Raw genomic sequence first — 17,316 nt, forward strand, 5'->3', positions numbered from 1 at the left:
GTACAGGTGAGAGGTGTAGCCTGTTTTGCCAATGTTGAGGATTTCGAGCTTATCACTGTCGTCTTTTGGTTACACTCAAATGCATAAGTCAGAAAAACAGCACATTTCCCCTGCAGTGACGTTACTCTGTGCTTGCCAGAGCATCCCACCTGGGAAGAACGTAGGTGCCTGTCTCTTGCTTGTCTCCATGAAGGCTCTGGGACTATGGGCAGGGGCTATTGAGAAAAAAGGGACACAGGCCACAAGCCCTTCTGTTGTGCTGGTAATGGCCTGGGAGCCCAGGATGCCTATCTGTGCTGTGCACTGCATTTTTTTTTTTTTTTTTGGTAAGTCTTAGTAACACCTCCCTGATTCACATAATGTACAATGCAACAGATAATAAGACTCTCTATAGTTTATAGAAAACTCTATCAAATATTTAGGCTAGGTCAAAGAAGTGTTCCAAAATGTAAATAAGTGAGCATCTTTTACTGGCCCACCACGGTCAGTGCCCTCCCTGGGGAACCCTGCCTCCCCCTCCTGCCACACCGACCACTTCCTGTCTGGGGAAATGGGGTCACGTTACTCTTCCTTCTAAACCCCAAGACTGCACAAAGGGCAGCCCAACCCCCAGCCATAAGTACTCCCCCCCCTCCAGCCCCCAGCCCCACACCCCCCCAGCCCATCACAACACAGGATGCTCCCGGAACGTTGCACTGGGAAGGCTGCAAGCCGGTTGGCGGTGCCCCCTCCGCCATGGGCTCCCTGGTGTCATTTCCCAGCCAAGTGAGCTAACAGACCCAGATGCTTAAACATCAGGCTTCCTTAAGCTCTAGACCAACACGTACACCAAAAGTAGCTTCCTAGCTTTTCCTAAAAACAGTAGTTTGCCTTTGGTTTCAATAAACCGTAATTTCGGCACCGAGGCAGGACCCCGTGTGTCAAACCCGGGCGCATCCATGCCAGTGTGGGTGTAGCTGCAGAAAATCGGGAAGCACCTGCGAAAGAGCGTCCTAGATTTGTCTCCTCGGTTGATTCAGGAACGCGTCTGCACGAGGAGAGTGAGCGGGAAAGGAGGAGTCCCTCGCAGCTTCAGCCCCCAAAAGCCAGGCCGGACAGGGGGACCAGTTTGCTCAGCGGCCTCAGCTCCGGCCCCTGCTGGGCAGCAGGGAGAGGAGCAGCGCCTTCACGTCCCTCAGGGAAGGCTGTTGGCCGTGTGCTGGTGTCCGCGATCTGAAACAGGTGAAGGATACTAACTCAGCCACTGTCCTGCTGCTCCGAGGTCTTCAGTCTCAGCAAGGACAGATGGTCACCACCAGCCCCTCCATGCACGCGTGGGTCACTGCAGGGGGGTGGTGTCCAAAACCACAATGCGCTCCCATGCTGGGCTGATGTCACCATCCTGGGATTCTAAGCTGGTGGCCCTCCAGCCACTGGACTGCTCCCACTGGATGTCTGCAGACACAATGGAGCCCATCAACCGGCCCCACGTAGACCAACTCACTCACCAGCCTGCAGCACCATCCCGAGGCCGCCTCCTTCTGACCAGCTGCCCCACATCCTCAGTATGCAGGCATACCCCAGGGCTTGCAACTGGCACCTCCTTCTGGCCCTAGAGCCTGCGAACGGCTCCGTCCCGCAGGTTCTAATGAGACCGGGCCCTCCTCATCCTTGCCTGAGCCAGTGCAGTGGCCCTCTAGCTCGTGAACCTGCCTCCCGATGGCCCGGCGATGAGGGCCCCTTCCCATGGCCACAAGAGTCATTGCCCACTGCAGACCAGACCCTTCCACTGCCCCAGTTTGAACCCTTCTGTGTCTGCCAATAGCACTGAGCCCCCAACTCCTGAGTGCCCACCATGTGACCGGCACTGTGCCATCCCAAAAGCCACACAGAAGCCCAGCAAGGAGATGAAGATCACCCGCACGGGAACAGATGAGACCGCCAAGGGCCATGATTTTCAAGATTAGACCCAACAACCCTTATGGCTGCAACAAAGCCCTTCTTCACTCTGAATCCGTTTTCTGAATTCAGAAGCAGCAGCATCCCAGGGGCGTGTTAGCAATGAAGAATGCGGGGTTCCACCCCCAGGGCCCCCCAACACCATGATTCAGCAAGCTGAGGTCAGATGAGAATTTGCATAAATCGGCACCCCCCCGAAAGCCACGGACCTGGAGTGGGGGAAGAGCTGCGTCATCACCCGAGAGCACACACGCCAGGTGAGCCACTGCAGCCACCGGATGTCCTCGGGCATATCTGGAAGCCACATCACCAGTCTGCAGGAGGGACACACACATACACGGACGTGCATGAGAACAAGCCGAAACGCACATGCACAACCAAAAACCAAAGGCAGGTACCTTAGAACAACGCCCTTCATCCAGCTAAACAGCCAGACTCACATCTAACCCCAATCTGATCAGTCCCAGAAAGTGGCTTAGGCACAGGACATGAAAGGCAAACCTCCCTAAAAGCCTGAAAGCGAAGTTAGGTCACGTGGGGCTCCAGGAACCTCAGGGGATAGGCGTGGAAATAAAAGGGGAGAAATTTCCAGGCTTCTCTGTGGCACGGTACCCGCTGAAGCTGACGCAGAGAAGCTCATAGTCAAGGTGGCACCTCCCCAGCCCCCACAGCCCTGCGGCACTGGGCCCTGCGCCCATGGATCCATGTGTTGAGTTTTAATGGGGCCTCCCCCCAGGGCAGGGGTGTGTCGGGGAACAGGCCGCTAATTCAGTAGGGTGGGGAGGGGGTCTGGACAGGAGAATCGAGCTGCGTTCCAAAGGATGGTCTGGCCTCTACAAGATGGACCAAAGGCCATGTCCACTGACTCACTAAAAAGACCGTAAACACCAACATAAATTTAAAGAAAGCAGAGGTTGGGGACGCCTGGGTGGCTCAGCTGGTTAAGAGACTGCCTTCAGCTCAGGTCATGATCCTGGAGTACCGGGATCGAGTACTGCATCAGGTTCCCTGCTCGGCAGGGAGTCTGCGTCTCCCTCTGACCCTCCCCCTTCTCATGCTCTCACTCTCAAATAAATAAATAAAATCTTAAAAAAAAAAAAAAGAAAGAAAGAAAGCAGAGGTTAAACAAATACCCAGGATTCAAGTGTGTGCCTCCCAATGTTCCATGAATAAAATCCCGAAATGAACGTGTACACCTACTAAGAACGGGCAAACAAGAGCTTGGAGAAAAGAGGCGGCCTGAGAGGGGTCACCGTGAGGCACGTCGCAGGATGCTCCTTGTGGACCGTGGGCTCTGTGGTACTCTACACGGAGCCAGGCCACAGGTCAAGGGCCCTTACGTGGATTCTCTCCACCTCCACCCAACCCTGGGAGGAAAGCACAAAGCCACACAAAAGGCGCACCTCTGGGCCACGGCGATGGCAGACTCCACGGGCAGCGTACAAGGCAGCATCACATACGACATGACCTTAACCGGTAAGAAATTGTAAATCTTGCTCACTTGTCCACGTTGGATTTTAATCGCATTACTCAGTGCTGAAAAATATAATGTGGAGGTGTATCTCCCACCAGAGTAAAAACCAAACCACCTTCCCCAGGGGCTGCTTGAAATTTCCACGAACTACACCAATCCGGGCATCCGAAGACTCAGAAGCACTCACCAATGAGATCAAATGAGTTGTTTTCCCAGAACAGCCCTTGGCTAGCCCACAGGACACGGGGTGCTCAATGAACCGCTCTCTTTTAAATAACAACTGTTTTTGGAGGGCCACACAAACTTCTCGAATACCCCATCGATTTTTTTTTTTTAAGGATTTTATTTATTTGGCAGAGAGAGGTCACAAGTAGGCGGAGAGGCAGGCAGAGAGAGGGGGAAGCAGGCTCCCTGCCGAGCAGAGAGCCCGATGCGGGGCTCGATCCCAGGACCCTGAGATCATGACCTGAGCTGAAGGCAGAGGCTTAACCCACTGAGCCACCCAGGCACCCCACCCCATCGATTTTTGAGTTTTTTTCCCCTGAACCTTCCGCTGGACTTTGTCTCCTTCTACCCAGAACCCTCCGCCAAGTGCTGGCTAGTGAATTACCACAACAGACGTGCTAGGGCCCTGGGGCCAGGGGTGAGGTCCCCCGGGGCTCTGAATCTCTCCAAGTGCCCTATTCGGAAGCTGGTGTGTGCACGCCTGTCCACGTAATAACTGATCACGTGATAAAATCTATCGCCGCTCAGTGGAGATTCAAAACTGCAGGTCTGGAGGCAGGGAGAAATCAGGGAAAGGGGGCTCCTCGAGAAAGAAGGCTTTGCGATGGGTAAGCAGGAAGAGAGGGGTTCTGGAAGAAGGGCCCACCCCTGTGCCCCCCAGCCCCCATCCCCACCATCTGGTGTGCCTGGTCCACTCAAAACAGGCTCAGCGGAAGCCTGCTCTCCTCTGGTCATGACCCCATGGCAAGAGAGACTGAGCACGGGCCTGTGCCGGGAGTGGGGGCCCCAACAGGCCTGCCTGAGCTCCCACATACAGGATTACCTTCTTCCACAACACGGGGAGGGGGGGGAAGCCCCTTCAGTCTCTCTGTGTCACAGGAAACCACATCCTCATCATCCCCCGCCCCCGCGCGGTCGGCACCTGCAGTGAGGTTGGGCGATAGGGTGTCCAGGATGCGCTCGTCCCAGGGCAGGATGCTGAGACGCAGGTGGTCCAGTAGCTCATCTCCCTCGGGCTCCGTTCCCTCCGCAGACACCCTTGGGCCAGATTCCGGGCTCCCGTGTCCCCAGGGGAAGGTAAGGGCCTTCGCTTCCTCCGACGGTAAATCCAGGCCCAGATGGGGCTTGTTGCAGATGCCTACAGGGGGCACAGGAAACCAGCCAGCAGGTGACCAGGGGCAGCAGGGGACCCTACTCACACACGCACCCACAGAATGACAGGGATGCAGGCCTGCTACGGGCTAAGCAGGCCATGGGGAGAAATGAGGGAGGGCGTGTAGGTTTTTGTAACTGAGAGGAACAAGTGTGGGGCTTTGAAGCCGGAGAGACAAGAGTTTGGCTGAGGCGCCATCCCTCACTAGCTGTGCGAGTGCCACAGCCGCAGGTGCGTTTACGAAGGTGAAAGATAGGGGCGCCTGGGTGGCTCAGTGGTTTAGGCCTCTGCCTTCGGCTCAGGTCATGGTCTCAGGATCCTGGGATCGAGCCCCGCATCGGGCTCTCTGCTCAGCAGGAGCCTGCTTCCCTCTCTCTCTGTCTGCCTCTCTGCCTAGCTCTGATTTCTCTCTGTCAAATAAATAAAATTAAAAAAAAAAAAAAACAGACCTACGAAGGTGAAAGATAAGAATTACAACTAATTTCTAATCACTGAATCACAGGTGAGGCCTGTGTTTCAGGCCCCTGGTTAGGAACTTGGTAACAATTAGGACCGTCACCCCTGGTCTCTGCTCCTCCACTTCAGCTGAGAAATCAGAAGCACAGAGAGGTTAAGAGACTCACCCAAAGCCACACAGCCTGTGAGTGAAAGCGCAGCATTCGAACCCAGGTCTGACATTAAAGATGCTGCTCCTCTACCGTGTGGCTTTGAAAGCAGCACTGGGTAAGGGAGTTTGGGCAGGTCCCACCCTCGGTGCTGGGGCTCACTGGCTGACAGCAGTGAGTGGTTCCCGCTCTCTGAGAACTGGCTCACTGGGCTGGCCAAGGGAACAGGCTGTTCCAGGTGTCCACGCTGCCCCTGGCTCCCCTCCTGCTCCCGACCTCTGGTTAGGAAGACCAGGAGCTGCTCCCCGATGCCTGCGCCTTGTTCCTCGGGTTGATCTCCACACCACCCTCATGACCTGGCCCCTGGCCAAGCCTCCGGCTGCCTCCCTGGGCCCCTGGAGGGACCAGCATCCACACCGTGCCCGGGGCCTTCAAAGCCTCTGCTCCTGTAGATCTTTCCCGTTTCCATCGGGTACTCTCCTCATCTGCCAGGACTGTACCCTCGCTCAGGAATGTTTCAAAGAATCTGTTCCCAGAATCTACTCACCCGTATCTTTAGACTCCAACCCAACCCAGAGGCCGCCAAGGCCCATCTTCCAAACTACCAGGAATCCCCTGGGCATTTAATCCACGCTCCCCTTGCTACAGGCTGGACACAGAGGCCCAGGGAGGGAGGTGGTTTGCCCAAAGGCTTCTAGTTAGGAAAGTCACTGTGTCACCTGAATGCGCCCCTAAGGGCTCTGCGGCTCTCACTGATTCCTAGATTCCTTCCAAATTCCATTGCATTCCCAGCCCAGACTGCTCTCCAGAACTGGAGGCCCTGCCGTTAGCTGCCTCCCGCACAGCTGCCCCCAGCCGGCCCTGGGACTCTGCACACCCACTCGACCCGTGCACAGCACGCCAGGCTTCCCCAAGAATGCTTTCCCTCCCCTTCCCGAGAGCCCTGAGCCAGGGAGCAGGGCACCCTTACCCCAGCTGCGAGAGCCAGAAGCCAAGACTTCATTCCTGAGTCTAGCCCTTCCAGAATCTCTGGTTGGTCATCCTTGAGGCCTGTTCCCTCAGGCCCCTTGCACCACCCTCACTGCCCTGGCCCTCGCTGACCCTTTAGCTGCCTCAAGGGTCCCCTGGAGACCAGCATCTCACCCTCTCTGCCTGCAGCCCAAGGCCTCTACTGACCCCCCTCACTCCTGCTTCAGTGCCCCTCGGTGGCTCCCTATAGCTGCAGGATGTGAACCCCTATTGTGTCCACCAGGTTCAGGCCTGGCCCCCGCCCCCCGCCACCCATCTCTCAGTGGCCCCTACCCCCACCACTCCAGTAACATGCGCCTTCTTTCCCTCCTCCAACCTTATGCACGCTCTGTGGCCTGCCCGCCCCTCACTCCCGTCCCCCACGCCCAGAACACTCCTGTTCATCCCAAGTTGCAACACGGATTCACATCCTCCTGGAGCCCTCCCCTCCCCCGGGGGGGCCATGCAGACCCCTCCCCTGTGATCCCACAGTGTCCAGTGGCTTCCCGCCAGCGCACTGGCGCACACCGTCCTTCCACTTGCTTCCTGGCCCGCCTGGCCCACAGGCTAAGCTCCAGGAGGGACAGAAGCTACACCTGCCCCTTCCCCGTGGTACCCTAGCACCCAGCCAATGGCTTGGCACACCGAAGAGGCCAATCCACACTGTCCGTGTTGAGAAATACGTGCATGTCCTTTTAACGGCCACTCCTTGGTCTTGGCCAAAGACTAGTTCAGAGAAGCAACAGGGAACCCAACTCTTAGCCTTGAAGACAAACAGCCCCCAACATATCTCAGATTGGCAAGAGCCCAGCTCCCTCCGGAAAGGACAGCGGGGCTCAGGGGGCGTGGCCAGAGACCCACGTGACTCACACCTGGCAGGAGACAAGGATTCTGATTTCTCCACCTGGGGCTCAGGGCCAGAAACCCAGCTTAACTCCCTCCTTTGTGTATCTAAAGGTTCAAAATAGTTTATGGGGAAAAGAAAAACCAACAGGACTGCCTTCACTGTGCAGATGGGGTTACTGCGGGGGGGGAGAGGGCAGGGTCACGGAGGGAGGTCCCTGGCTCACCTCCGTCTCCCCATTTGTCTAACGGGGCCAAGATCTCCCAGCTCCCGGGGCAAATGAGGGTGTTGAGCGAGGACACCAAGCACTGGCTTTCTACAGAACCCCAGCCACCGGTGACTGACTGCCCGCGCAGAGCTGGTTCAAAGGCCTTGTCTGAACTATCATATGATCTCTTTGATATGAGGAAGTGGAGATGCAATGTGGGGGGGTTGGGGGGAGGTGGGAAAAGAAAAAATGAAAGAAGATGGGATTGGGAGGGAGACAAACCATAAAAGACTCAATCTCAAAAAACAGACTGAGGGTTGCTGGGGGGAGGGGGGACAGGAGAGGGTGGTGGGGATATGGACATTGGGGAGAGTATGTGCTATGATGAGTGCTGTGAAATGTGTAAACCTGGCGATTCACAGACCTGTACCCCTGGGGATAAAAATACATTATATGTTTATTAAAATAAATAAATAAATTTAAAAATAAATAAATAAACAAATAAATTGGGGGGGGGGAAGGCCCTGTCTGCCCTCACCTCGCCCGCACCTTACATACCGTTCTCCTCCAAGAACCTGAAGGCGTCTAAGTAGCCGCGAAGGCATATCTCACCAAGCACCTGGCAACGAATCAAGTAAGGTAAATGCAGTGCAGAGACCAAGGGCAGAGCCCTCCCCACCCGGAGCTGCTCCCACGGGCTCCACACTCCTAGGAGACAGAAGTTCGCTTCCACACCGGACCAGGCTCAAACGATGCCCCGTCCGCGGAGCCTTTGCTGGCAGCCCAGAATGACAGGCACTGGTTTCTCTGGGCTCCCTTGGTCCCTGGATGAGCCTCCACCCTCCCAAATATGGGGGGCCTGTTCGAGCTGTCACGGGACAATTAACAGCGGCCTTCTCCACTCATCTGGATACAAACCCCACATGCAAAGCAATGCACAGTGTCCCCTCTCTCCTGGGGCACACGCTGTTGGGGTACAGCGTCCATGCTGCCTTCTTTCTCCCCTGAGAACCATCAGTGTACATGGTTCACACATTTTCTTTATGTTAGGGGGATAAGACCCCCGATGGTAACAAGCAAGAAAGATTAAACCACCAAATGCAGTGTGGTTCTTGACCACGCTTGCAAAGACGAATCATCAGGATAACCGAGGAAAAAAAAAAAAAAAAAAAGAAAATATCACTGCCCCCTGGGTTCACCCAGGGGGTGCATTTTGATTTCAAAAATCAAAGCCCCTGGACGTGGGATCTGTGCTGCAGGGCTGTTTAAGTCTTCCCAGGAGACTCCAATGGGCGGAGTGGGGCAGCCCTGAGCTGCCGGAAACCCTTCCCTGAGTTTCTATTTGATGAGGGAGATCTGTTTCCGTTTGCGGAAAGAACAAATGGGAGGTCTCCTGGCAAGCAGGGAGGAAAAAGGAGCTGTACCCCTAGAACACACAGCCCCCAACTCACCTTGAGGTCCGGAGGGAACAGGGCTCGAATCAGGAGGTAGACATTCTCGGAGCAGAGCCTCAGACTGAGCTTGGTCATGTTCACGTGAAGAAAGTTCGTGGACTTGACTTTAGGGCAGATGTCATACTCCCCATAGAAGGGGGACACAGTGATGGTCGTTTTGGCATCAAAGAAGGGGACATTGTCGCTTGCTCCTCCATCCATGTATCGCTTTAATGGGGAGGAAAAGAGGACATACTGTCAGAAGCTCTGGGCTGATGTCTTCTTGGTTTTTTCAGATTATGGGTAGAGGCTTCTCAGAGCCACAGGCTGATGTTGTGGGAAGACAAGGTTCCGGAACTACACTTTCAACAAAGCCTTGCTGAGCATTTCTGTGCAAGGCCAGGCTCTGGGCTGCCACTCAAGTGTGCTCTGTACTGTTGTGTAGTTTGTACACTGCACAAAAAGTACTGGGCAAAAAGGCAGACAGAAGCTGGAGCCCAGCCTATATTGTGCTGGCCAAGTCTAAAGCCCAGGCAGATACCTATAGATGTGCCCGTGTAATCTGCAGGAAAGGCATTCTGTGTGCCCTGCGGTCAGGGTACGATAGAGACCCTGCCTTCCAAGAGACAGAAGGTCTCTTCTGTGTTCAATTCCAGACCCCTCCTTTGCTGCTTGGAAAATCAGAACCAGCGTCTTGAAGAGATTTGGAGACTCAAATGGCAGTGAACCTGGGTCCAGGGCAGCCTTCAGAAACCCCCTCTGAACCCACAACCTAGTGGCATTTGGGATCGGCCACCGATCCCAAAGCTGTGAGCAACAGCTTTCCTGCATCCATCCCCTTTGACAACCTTTGGCCGGCACAGGCAGGTTTGGGTACAATATGGACAAAGTTTGCACCACTCAAAGCAGTGTCCGGAATGATTCCCAAATCTGAGGCTGTCCCAGCCCAGCTGTCGATACCCACAGAGAAAGGCCTGCAAATATCACAGCCCGTCCTCCCCGAGACCTACAAGCAGTCCAGAGAAGAACCACCCGTGCTCAGCCATGCCTTAGCCAATCCCGAGAGTCTTGCCTTGAGACCAAAAGATGATCACGCGTGTATACGCAGTATTTTCAAAATCGTAGCCACACAATTCCCATGGAAGATGTAGGGAAGCCTCAGAAACCTCACTGGCAGAAGGGGGCATGGACCGGAACGTCCGGAACCTTAGGGAACACTAAGAGAGGAAGCAGGCTGACTGTTTCTCACGCAAAGAGTAGTCTCAAGTCCAATGCGCCTTGTCACGTCGACTTTTCCTTTTCGTTCCAGATTTTCCTATTGTAACCCTCTGAGTTTGCTGGGTGGAATCACAAGAAGGAGGTGTTCTGATTCTCTGTGGGTTTCACTGAGGGTACTGAATGTGTGACCCCCCCCCACTTCTAGGGGGACTGAGGCAGCCTGGGCCAGGTGGGCAAGGCGGGGACATCTCTGCTGGTGGTGAAACAGCCCCCACTTCCTGCAAGCTCCCCTGTGCCAGGCTCTGTGCCGGGCAGCTCAGGGCCCTCGCTCGTGCGAGCCTCACGACACCTCGACCACACTGCACTATGAGGAACCCTTGTTTCGCAAACTCATCTCAGAAGGCTTACGAGACGCATCCCAGGGGCACCTGGATGGCTCAGTGGGTTAAAGCCTCTGCCTTTGGCTCAGGTCACGATCCCAGGGTCCTGGGATGGAGCCCCACATCCAGCTCTCTGCTCCGCGGAGAGCCTGCTTCCTCCTCTCTCTCTGCCTGCCTCCCTGCCTACTTGTGATTTCTGTCTGTCAAATAAATAAATACAATCTTTAAAAAAAGAAAGAAAGAAAGAAACGCATCCCAAGTGGTCCAGCTAACGTGTGCCGGAGGGGGGATTCAGTCCGGATGTGTCTGCCAGGCAGAGGCCGTGGGCATCCGGGCGGACCCCTGTGCAGCTCCAGGCCTGTTTTCACATCCAGAAGCAGGGACCATGTGTCTGTTATGGGGCTGGGAAGCTTGGGAAGGCGCAAGGGAAGCTCCGTGTGACAAGCCTCTGCCTTTGTTCTCCAGTGTGAGGACGCCACTGCCCTGGGACATTGAGATGTCGTGTCTTCTCTCGCAAGACAGGATGTCTTAGCTTGGCACCACGGATGTTTAGGAACGGGTCATTCTTTGGGGAGTGGGCCAGCCCACGCACTGCAGGATGTCAGTGCACCCCCGGCCTCGAGCACTCCCTCACTATGGCAATCCAGACTGTCTCCAGACATTGTCCTGGGGTCAGGCGGTGCGTGGGGAGGGAGCAGAATCACCCAGGGTGATCACCATGGCCCTAGAAGGAGGCTGCCAGTGGCCTGGCATCGCCGGGCATCTGGTCTAGCACCTTCAGAAAACACAGCACACCCTGTGTCTCTCCATCCCTGCCAGGGCTCAGCAATCGGTCACAACACATATTTGTGGGATGGAACCAAATCCAAGCCCTGTCAGCGGCTTCTGCCCAAAGCCCTTTGCCCAAAAAGGGCAAAGGCAGAGCCAGAGCGGGCCGCAGACTCTGGAGTGCTAAGAATAAAGCTCTCCCGCAAGCAAGGAACAGACGCGGAAGCACTCTAGAGTTTAACCGGACCAGCAGGGACCTATCTGGGGCGCTCAGCTGAAGATAAGAGAAACCGCTTACCTTCCAGATAGCGAGACGATTAATTCTACCTGAAAGTGGACGTGCTGCCCAGGCAGCCCAGAAGGGGGCCAGCTGGGGAGCCTCGGTCTGAGAGGCCAAGAGGCAAAGGCTCTGCATTTGGGGACAGGCCCCAGGGCGCCTGTGGCTGGGGCCCTGCAGGCAGGAGCTGGGCGGACAATTTAAAAGCAGACTCACCACGCCTCTGAAGGAAGGAGGGATTATGCCACTGAAGAAAGGGATGAAGCTGGAACAGAGCAAGGCCTGCGAAGACAAAAAGAAGTGAAACCCCAGGCAGGCCCGAAGAGCCTGCCTTCTGATCCCCTGGGGGCCCGCATCAGCCTTCTTCAGATGAACAGAGCAACAGGCCAGAGATGCTCTTGGCAAAGGGGGGGCTTTAATAAATGAGCGGAACGAACAACAAACTAACCTACACGCTTGTATTTCAGGCCTAAGTGGACGCGCCTAATGACGCTGGGATATCAGCTCCCTGTCCCTCTCCCCATGAGAGCTGCGCTGGGCCCTCGCAGAATCCCAGACTGACGGGGAAGACAGCAGACCAGGGCTTCGCAAACGCAGATCATCGCCCGGAGAGCTGGTCAACCGCACAGTCCACGGCTCACCCAGGATGCTGATGCAGCAGGCTGAAGGGGCCTGAGAACCTGGAAGCCGATGAAGCTTCAGAAGCTTCCAGATAACTGCTAATGTTGCGGATCCCAGCGGGCGGCAGGGGGGCAGGAAGCAAGACCCGCCTGCTTCGAGAAAACCTGCTCCTATGGGAATGGACCAGGGCTGCCTATCCAGAAAAAGCTTTTAGAAACAAGGTTAAATGGAGGTTGACCGTGGCTGCTGGGATGCTACAGATGCTATCTGTGCCAGGAATGTACATCGTGGGAGGAGGGACACCTGCGGGACTGGGTCTCTGGAAGAGGGGATCTCGAGCCAAGTCTTGAAGAACGGGGAGGTAGTGTTTGAATCTGAAACCAACTAGGAGCGTTCCGGGATGTATGCGCGCTAGGGACCACCGACAGCCGGAGGCACGCAGAGTGGTGCGGGAAACCAACCAGCACCCTGGGCAGCCAGGGCCTTTTGCCTCTTAAGAAACGGGGCAGGTGGCCTCTGGCAGCCTTCTCTGTGTTGCTTCCAGAGGGAAATAGCTTTTCTTACTTGGCAAGGCCCAAATAAGCAAACTGCTTACATCCACAACTTCCGCTTTGGACTGAAAATCAGACACCAGCACATTTTCCCCATCGGACACCCTGGTGAGCGAAATGTACATTTTGCCAGAGATGAGCCTGTGGATGTCGTCTGGGAGGTGCGTCTGAAGATCATTTCGGAGGCGCCTGCCCAAGTTGAAGGCGGGGTGGAGGATGCCAATCTTCCGGCTCCTGGCACTTTGGGCCATGTCCATGAGGATCTCCATGATGATGTCTGGGGGGCAGGAGACAAACACACAAAGGACTGTGCCACCCCGACGATGGCAGTGCTTTGCGGCAAGACCCGAACCCCAGGTGGCAAGGAAGCGGCCAGCCTGCTTCCCGTCCCACGCTGATAAAGCAGCCACGTGCGGCCATGGGCCCCTTTCAAGGAGGCCATTCCCATGTGAGGTGTGTAAACGGCATGTCAGAATTCAAAGGCTTCATACAAAAAAATAAACAAATAAAATATTTCTTTAATCGTGTTTTACGTTGATCAGGTGTGCAAATGATAATATTCCGGCTGCATTTGGATCAATGAAATGAATTCCCCTTCTGTCTTTCCCTTTTTTTCAGTGTGGCTGCTGGGAAATGTTAGACGACACACACGGCCACCCTGTATCTCTCCTGAACAGCGCTGCCCTAGGTCCCGCCCCAGGAACGAGCCTCCCGAGGCCCAGAGGCACTCTCTCCTCTGCTCCGTCCCCCAAAGCCAGAAGCGGAAATACCCCAGCCTCAGAGCTTTAACACAAAGGACCTAACTCTGCAGGAAGCAGAGAATCAGTGCAGGCTGGGGCCCAAGGGCAAGTGCATCTCTTCCTGGCCACGCGACCCTGGAAAGTCACTTCACTGACCCTCACCATCTCAGACTGTGCATTTTTAACTTTGGGGACACAAGGGATTAGATAAGCTACCATCTGTAATACCCTCAAGCCAGAGAAGGCTCCTCATGAAGAACTAGACTTACCCTTAAGCCTCTGACACCAGAATTACCACCGTCTCACGGGCATTGGTCACATTCATGCCCCGTCAAGCCTCACCCCCTGGGTCTGGACCCCCTCCGGCTGATCTGCACTGCCCTGACATACAAGGCCACCAGTCTCAGCCCAAGACCAAGCCCGCCGCAGATCAAGAGATGCGGAAGGACACACATAAGCCTGCCTGTCCTGGCCGACCTCTGACCTCAGCTCGCCTCTCCCTACACATGTGGCCCCACTGAGCCCAGGCAGAAGGGGCAAAGTTGCACACAGCTGACACGTTCTGCCAGGCTCTCCCACCAAGTACTTGGCTTGGAAGGACTTGCAGGAATTCTTTCCAAGTTGTGGCCCTAGGAAATGCTCCTCAGTGGTCCCCAAATGAGGCAGGAATTTAAAGCAGGGCTCCTGGAATTGGAGGAGCGGCTCCTGCCAAAACCTCTAGACCCCACTTTCCGAAGACCTGGTGGTCCCCAAGCCTCCCCCTGTCCACAGGGTACAGACCCAGGCTGCACCTGTCCTCTGCCAGTTAGGAACCCCCTCTGTCCTGCAGTCAGTACAGATTACCTTGACATACAAGGGCTGTCTTTTATCACTGCCAAAGCCCAGAGTGTGCGGACTGGCCATGTGGCCGGTCTAACCCTCCCTGAGGCCACACTCCTGCCCTTTGCTCCCCTCCTGTCAAAGCCAGCCAGGGCCTCTCTCCTAATCCCCACCTCCTGGTCAGCCCAGGGTCTGCTCACGGAGCCTATCCAATGGCAGGGCTGCACCTACTGGCAGGGACTCCTGGCCACGCAGGAACAAAGTCACTCCCTGTTGGCCAAGTCCAACGCCACTGTCCCCAGGGAAGAGAGAAGAGTAGATGGCCGAGGAAGCTGGAGGGCGACAGAGGAGGGGCACCCTGTTCCCGTCTGGGGGTCTTTGGGTGCAACAGCTCCAGCTGCCACTTGTCCCAGGTCCTGTCGCGGGGCTCAGAACCCCAGGCCCCGTCGCGGGGCTCAGAACCCCAGGCCCCACCCTAGTTTGGCCCAGCTGGGCACAAGCCCACATCTTGTCCTCCCACCACCACCTATACACATAGATGTTTAATTAGCACGAGATTCAAATGCACAGGACCTCATTTCGAGGGCACTGACCTGCGGGGGAAGGATGGTATGGGGGATGTTCAGGGATCCACCCTAGCACGTAGGAAAGGTCTAGTACTGCCTCCAAGCCCCCCCTCCCCACACAGCATCCCCCCACCTCCCCCATGACCCTTCCACTCCAAACCAGTAAACCTACCCAGGAGGACTCCGAAGTGTTTCCCCCTCCTGAAACGCTACCCAGCACACCCCGCCCTACCCCCAGGAGGGGCCAGGCTTGTCTCCAATCCCTGTAGTCTCCAGGGGGAAGACGGCGCCTGCCCGGGGACACAGCCAAATGCCCCCCTCCGGGTCCAACCCAGAGCAAAACGTCCAGCGCCTTGTGACCCGATGGCAGGGACCGCAGGGACCAGGTCCAACCTTACCTCCTCCCCACCCGCCCCCATCCTGCCCCCTCCTCCGCGATGCTCCGTTTGAGCTCACTCTCAGTTCCGGGGCGAGGGGCGAGGGGCTTCCTGTAAGCCCCAGCGCCACGGTAGGGCAGATGCGCTTAGGGTTCCCACGCCCGGAAGAGCCAAGGCCAGGCGCACCCGCTTCCCGGGCTGGCGACAGAGAACCCCCCCCCCCCCCCGCGCCGAGCAGGAGGACCCGGCGGAGGTAGCATCCGTCTGGGGATGGGCGCTCCCCCACCCCAGGGCGTGCCCCGCGGCGTCCGTGTCCCATCCCAGCTCCACCCGGCAGAGCCCCGGCGGCGGCCCCCGGACGTACGTACCCAGCGAGATCCCGGAGAGCAAAGCGACTCCGTGCAGCGCCCCGGCCGAGGCGCCGAACAGCATGCGCGCGTCCCGGACGAGGTGCGGAGCGCGCTCGCTCAGGCAGCGGGTCGCCCCGATGTGGTAGAAGCCCAGGAAGCCGCATCCCGAGAAGGACAGGCTCCATCCGCGCTCGGGGTCGTACATAGCGGCGGCGCGGCGGGGGTCTCGGTTCGGAGCCTGCGGTGGGAGTCGGACGCGCTCCCGCGCTCACGGGTCTGGGGACCGCCCCGCACTGCTCCGTTTCGGAGCGCGCTCTCCGCCCGGCCTCGGCGCCGCAGCTCAGACAGTCCTTGCGTGACGTCACCCGCCAGCCCCGCCCCCTCGGGCCTGCCGCCGAGCCTCCGGGCGCCAGTGGGGGCGGAGAGGGGTGGCAGGGCGCTCACTCACCCCACCTCTGTCGCCGCTGGGGTGCTGGGAGGGGTCTGGGGCCGTGGCAGAGGGGAGAAGAGGGCCTCAACCCCAGATGGGGGTCGGAGAGCAGTTGTGCGTCCCCCAGTGGCAATGGATGTTCTGGAGACCGAGGGCTCCTTTTCCGTTTCTTGTCATCCCTTGAATCAGGGAGAAAGTGAAGGTGGCCCTCTTAGGTCCTTAACATCCTTGGACACTATCCTTTCCCTTTTCATTCGGGACAGCAAACCTTAAGCAGGCACCAGCATCTAAATAGAATTGAATGGCTTTGGCTGATTTTCCTGCAGTTTTTACTAAGATGGTTTCAATCTGTGGCAAGTGGTAAAGAGAGTGACATGAAGTTTCCATTTCAAAGTTTCACTCACAAGTAAAAATTGGGAATAACGGGGGGGGGGGGTATTCCCCCCGTTGGGTGCAGGAACGCGGGAATCCGGCAGGCTGGGGCTTAAATCATTGCTGGTGCTCTTAGGAAGGTGAGGTGCCTAAGTTGTCCCTTGGCCCACGTGAATGGCACAGAGCATTTCCACAGCAGCCTGAGCAAGGAGGTTGGGTGTCTGCCCAGAGTTACAGAGCCAGAAATCTGGGTCTCTTGGGCCATCCTACTTCCTGTTGATGGGCACAGAGAAACCCCCTCCCTCCTCCACAAAGGCCCGCGGGGAGTGCAGGGAGTGTAGACTTTGGAATCACGCCTCCCCCTTTCTGGGCCTCAGGGTCCTCATCTGAAAACAGTTGCAGTCAGGAGTCAAAATGTCACCTGGGCCTGACCTCTCCTCCCACAAAGCTTTCCCAAGTCCAAGGTATCCCCTGCTGCTGTTGAGCCTGTACCCACAGGGACAGGGACGAATGGGGAACTGGGAAGGGGCTGGAGAACTGCCCGATAGGCTCAAATCCAGCCGGGGTCAGAAGAGGTGATGGATGCCCCGTCTTCTTGTTTCAGTGCCCCTGCTGTCAACAAGTGTCTTTCTGTGATCTGCTGATTGATCCCACAGTATTGTGCTGTTTGTTGGTGACATGGCTATTTACAATCGCCTGATGGGGCGTCGGTGGCTCAATCTGTTAGGCATCTGCCTTTGGCCCAGGTCATGGTCCCAGGGTCCTGGGATCCAGTTCCTCATCTGGCTCCCTGCTCTGCGGCGAGCCTGCGTCTCCCGCTCCCTTTGTCTGCCACTCTGCCTGCTTGTGCTCTCTCTGTCAAAGAAATAAATAAAATCTTTTTAAAAAAAGAAATAAAATAAAATGGCCCCACACATAGTCCCGAAGAACTCTCTGGTGTTCCCAAGGGCAAGAGGGCT

General features: G+C 56.5%; 1 protein-coding gene across 2 annotated transcripts; it reads right to left on the reverse strand.

The window, feature by feature from the left end:
• Window positions 1–325: 325 nt before the first annotated feature.
• PNPLA3 (patatin like domain 3, 1-acylglycerol-3-phosphate O-acyltransferase) lies at window positions 326–15,884 on the reverse strand. Of its 2 annotated transcripts, none has more exons than XM_080809918.1 (9): window positions 15,574–15,884; window positions 12,748–12,980; window positions 11,748–11,813; window positions 8,907–9,116; window positions 8,014–8,074; window positions 4,560–4,775; window positions 3,342–3,474; window positions 2,148–2,252; window positions 326–1,212 (listed from the first exon to the last, which is right to left on the reverse strand). In XM_080809918.1, the coding sequence occupies exons 1-9, from the start codon at window positions 15,758–15,760 to the stop codon at window positions 1,122–1,124; spliced, it is 1,302 nt and encodes a 433-aa protein (XP_080666044.1). In that variant the 5' UTR covers window positions 15,761–15,884; the 3' UTR covers window positions 326–1,121. The 2 variants fall into 2 exon arrangements, with proteins under 2 accessions (XP_080666044.1, XP_080666043.1); XM_080809917.1 differs by having other exon boundaries at window positions 4,461–4,775.
• Window positions 15,885–17,316: the final 1,432 nt, after the last annotated feature.

The sequence above is a fragment of the Martes martes genome, assembly GCF_963455335.1.
Source record: "Martes martes genome assembly, chromosome: 8".
Classification (NCBI taxonomy): Eukaryota; Metazoa; Chordata; class Mammalia; order Carnivora; family Mustelidae; genus Martes; species Martes martes.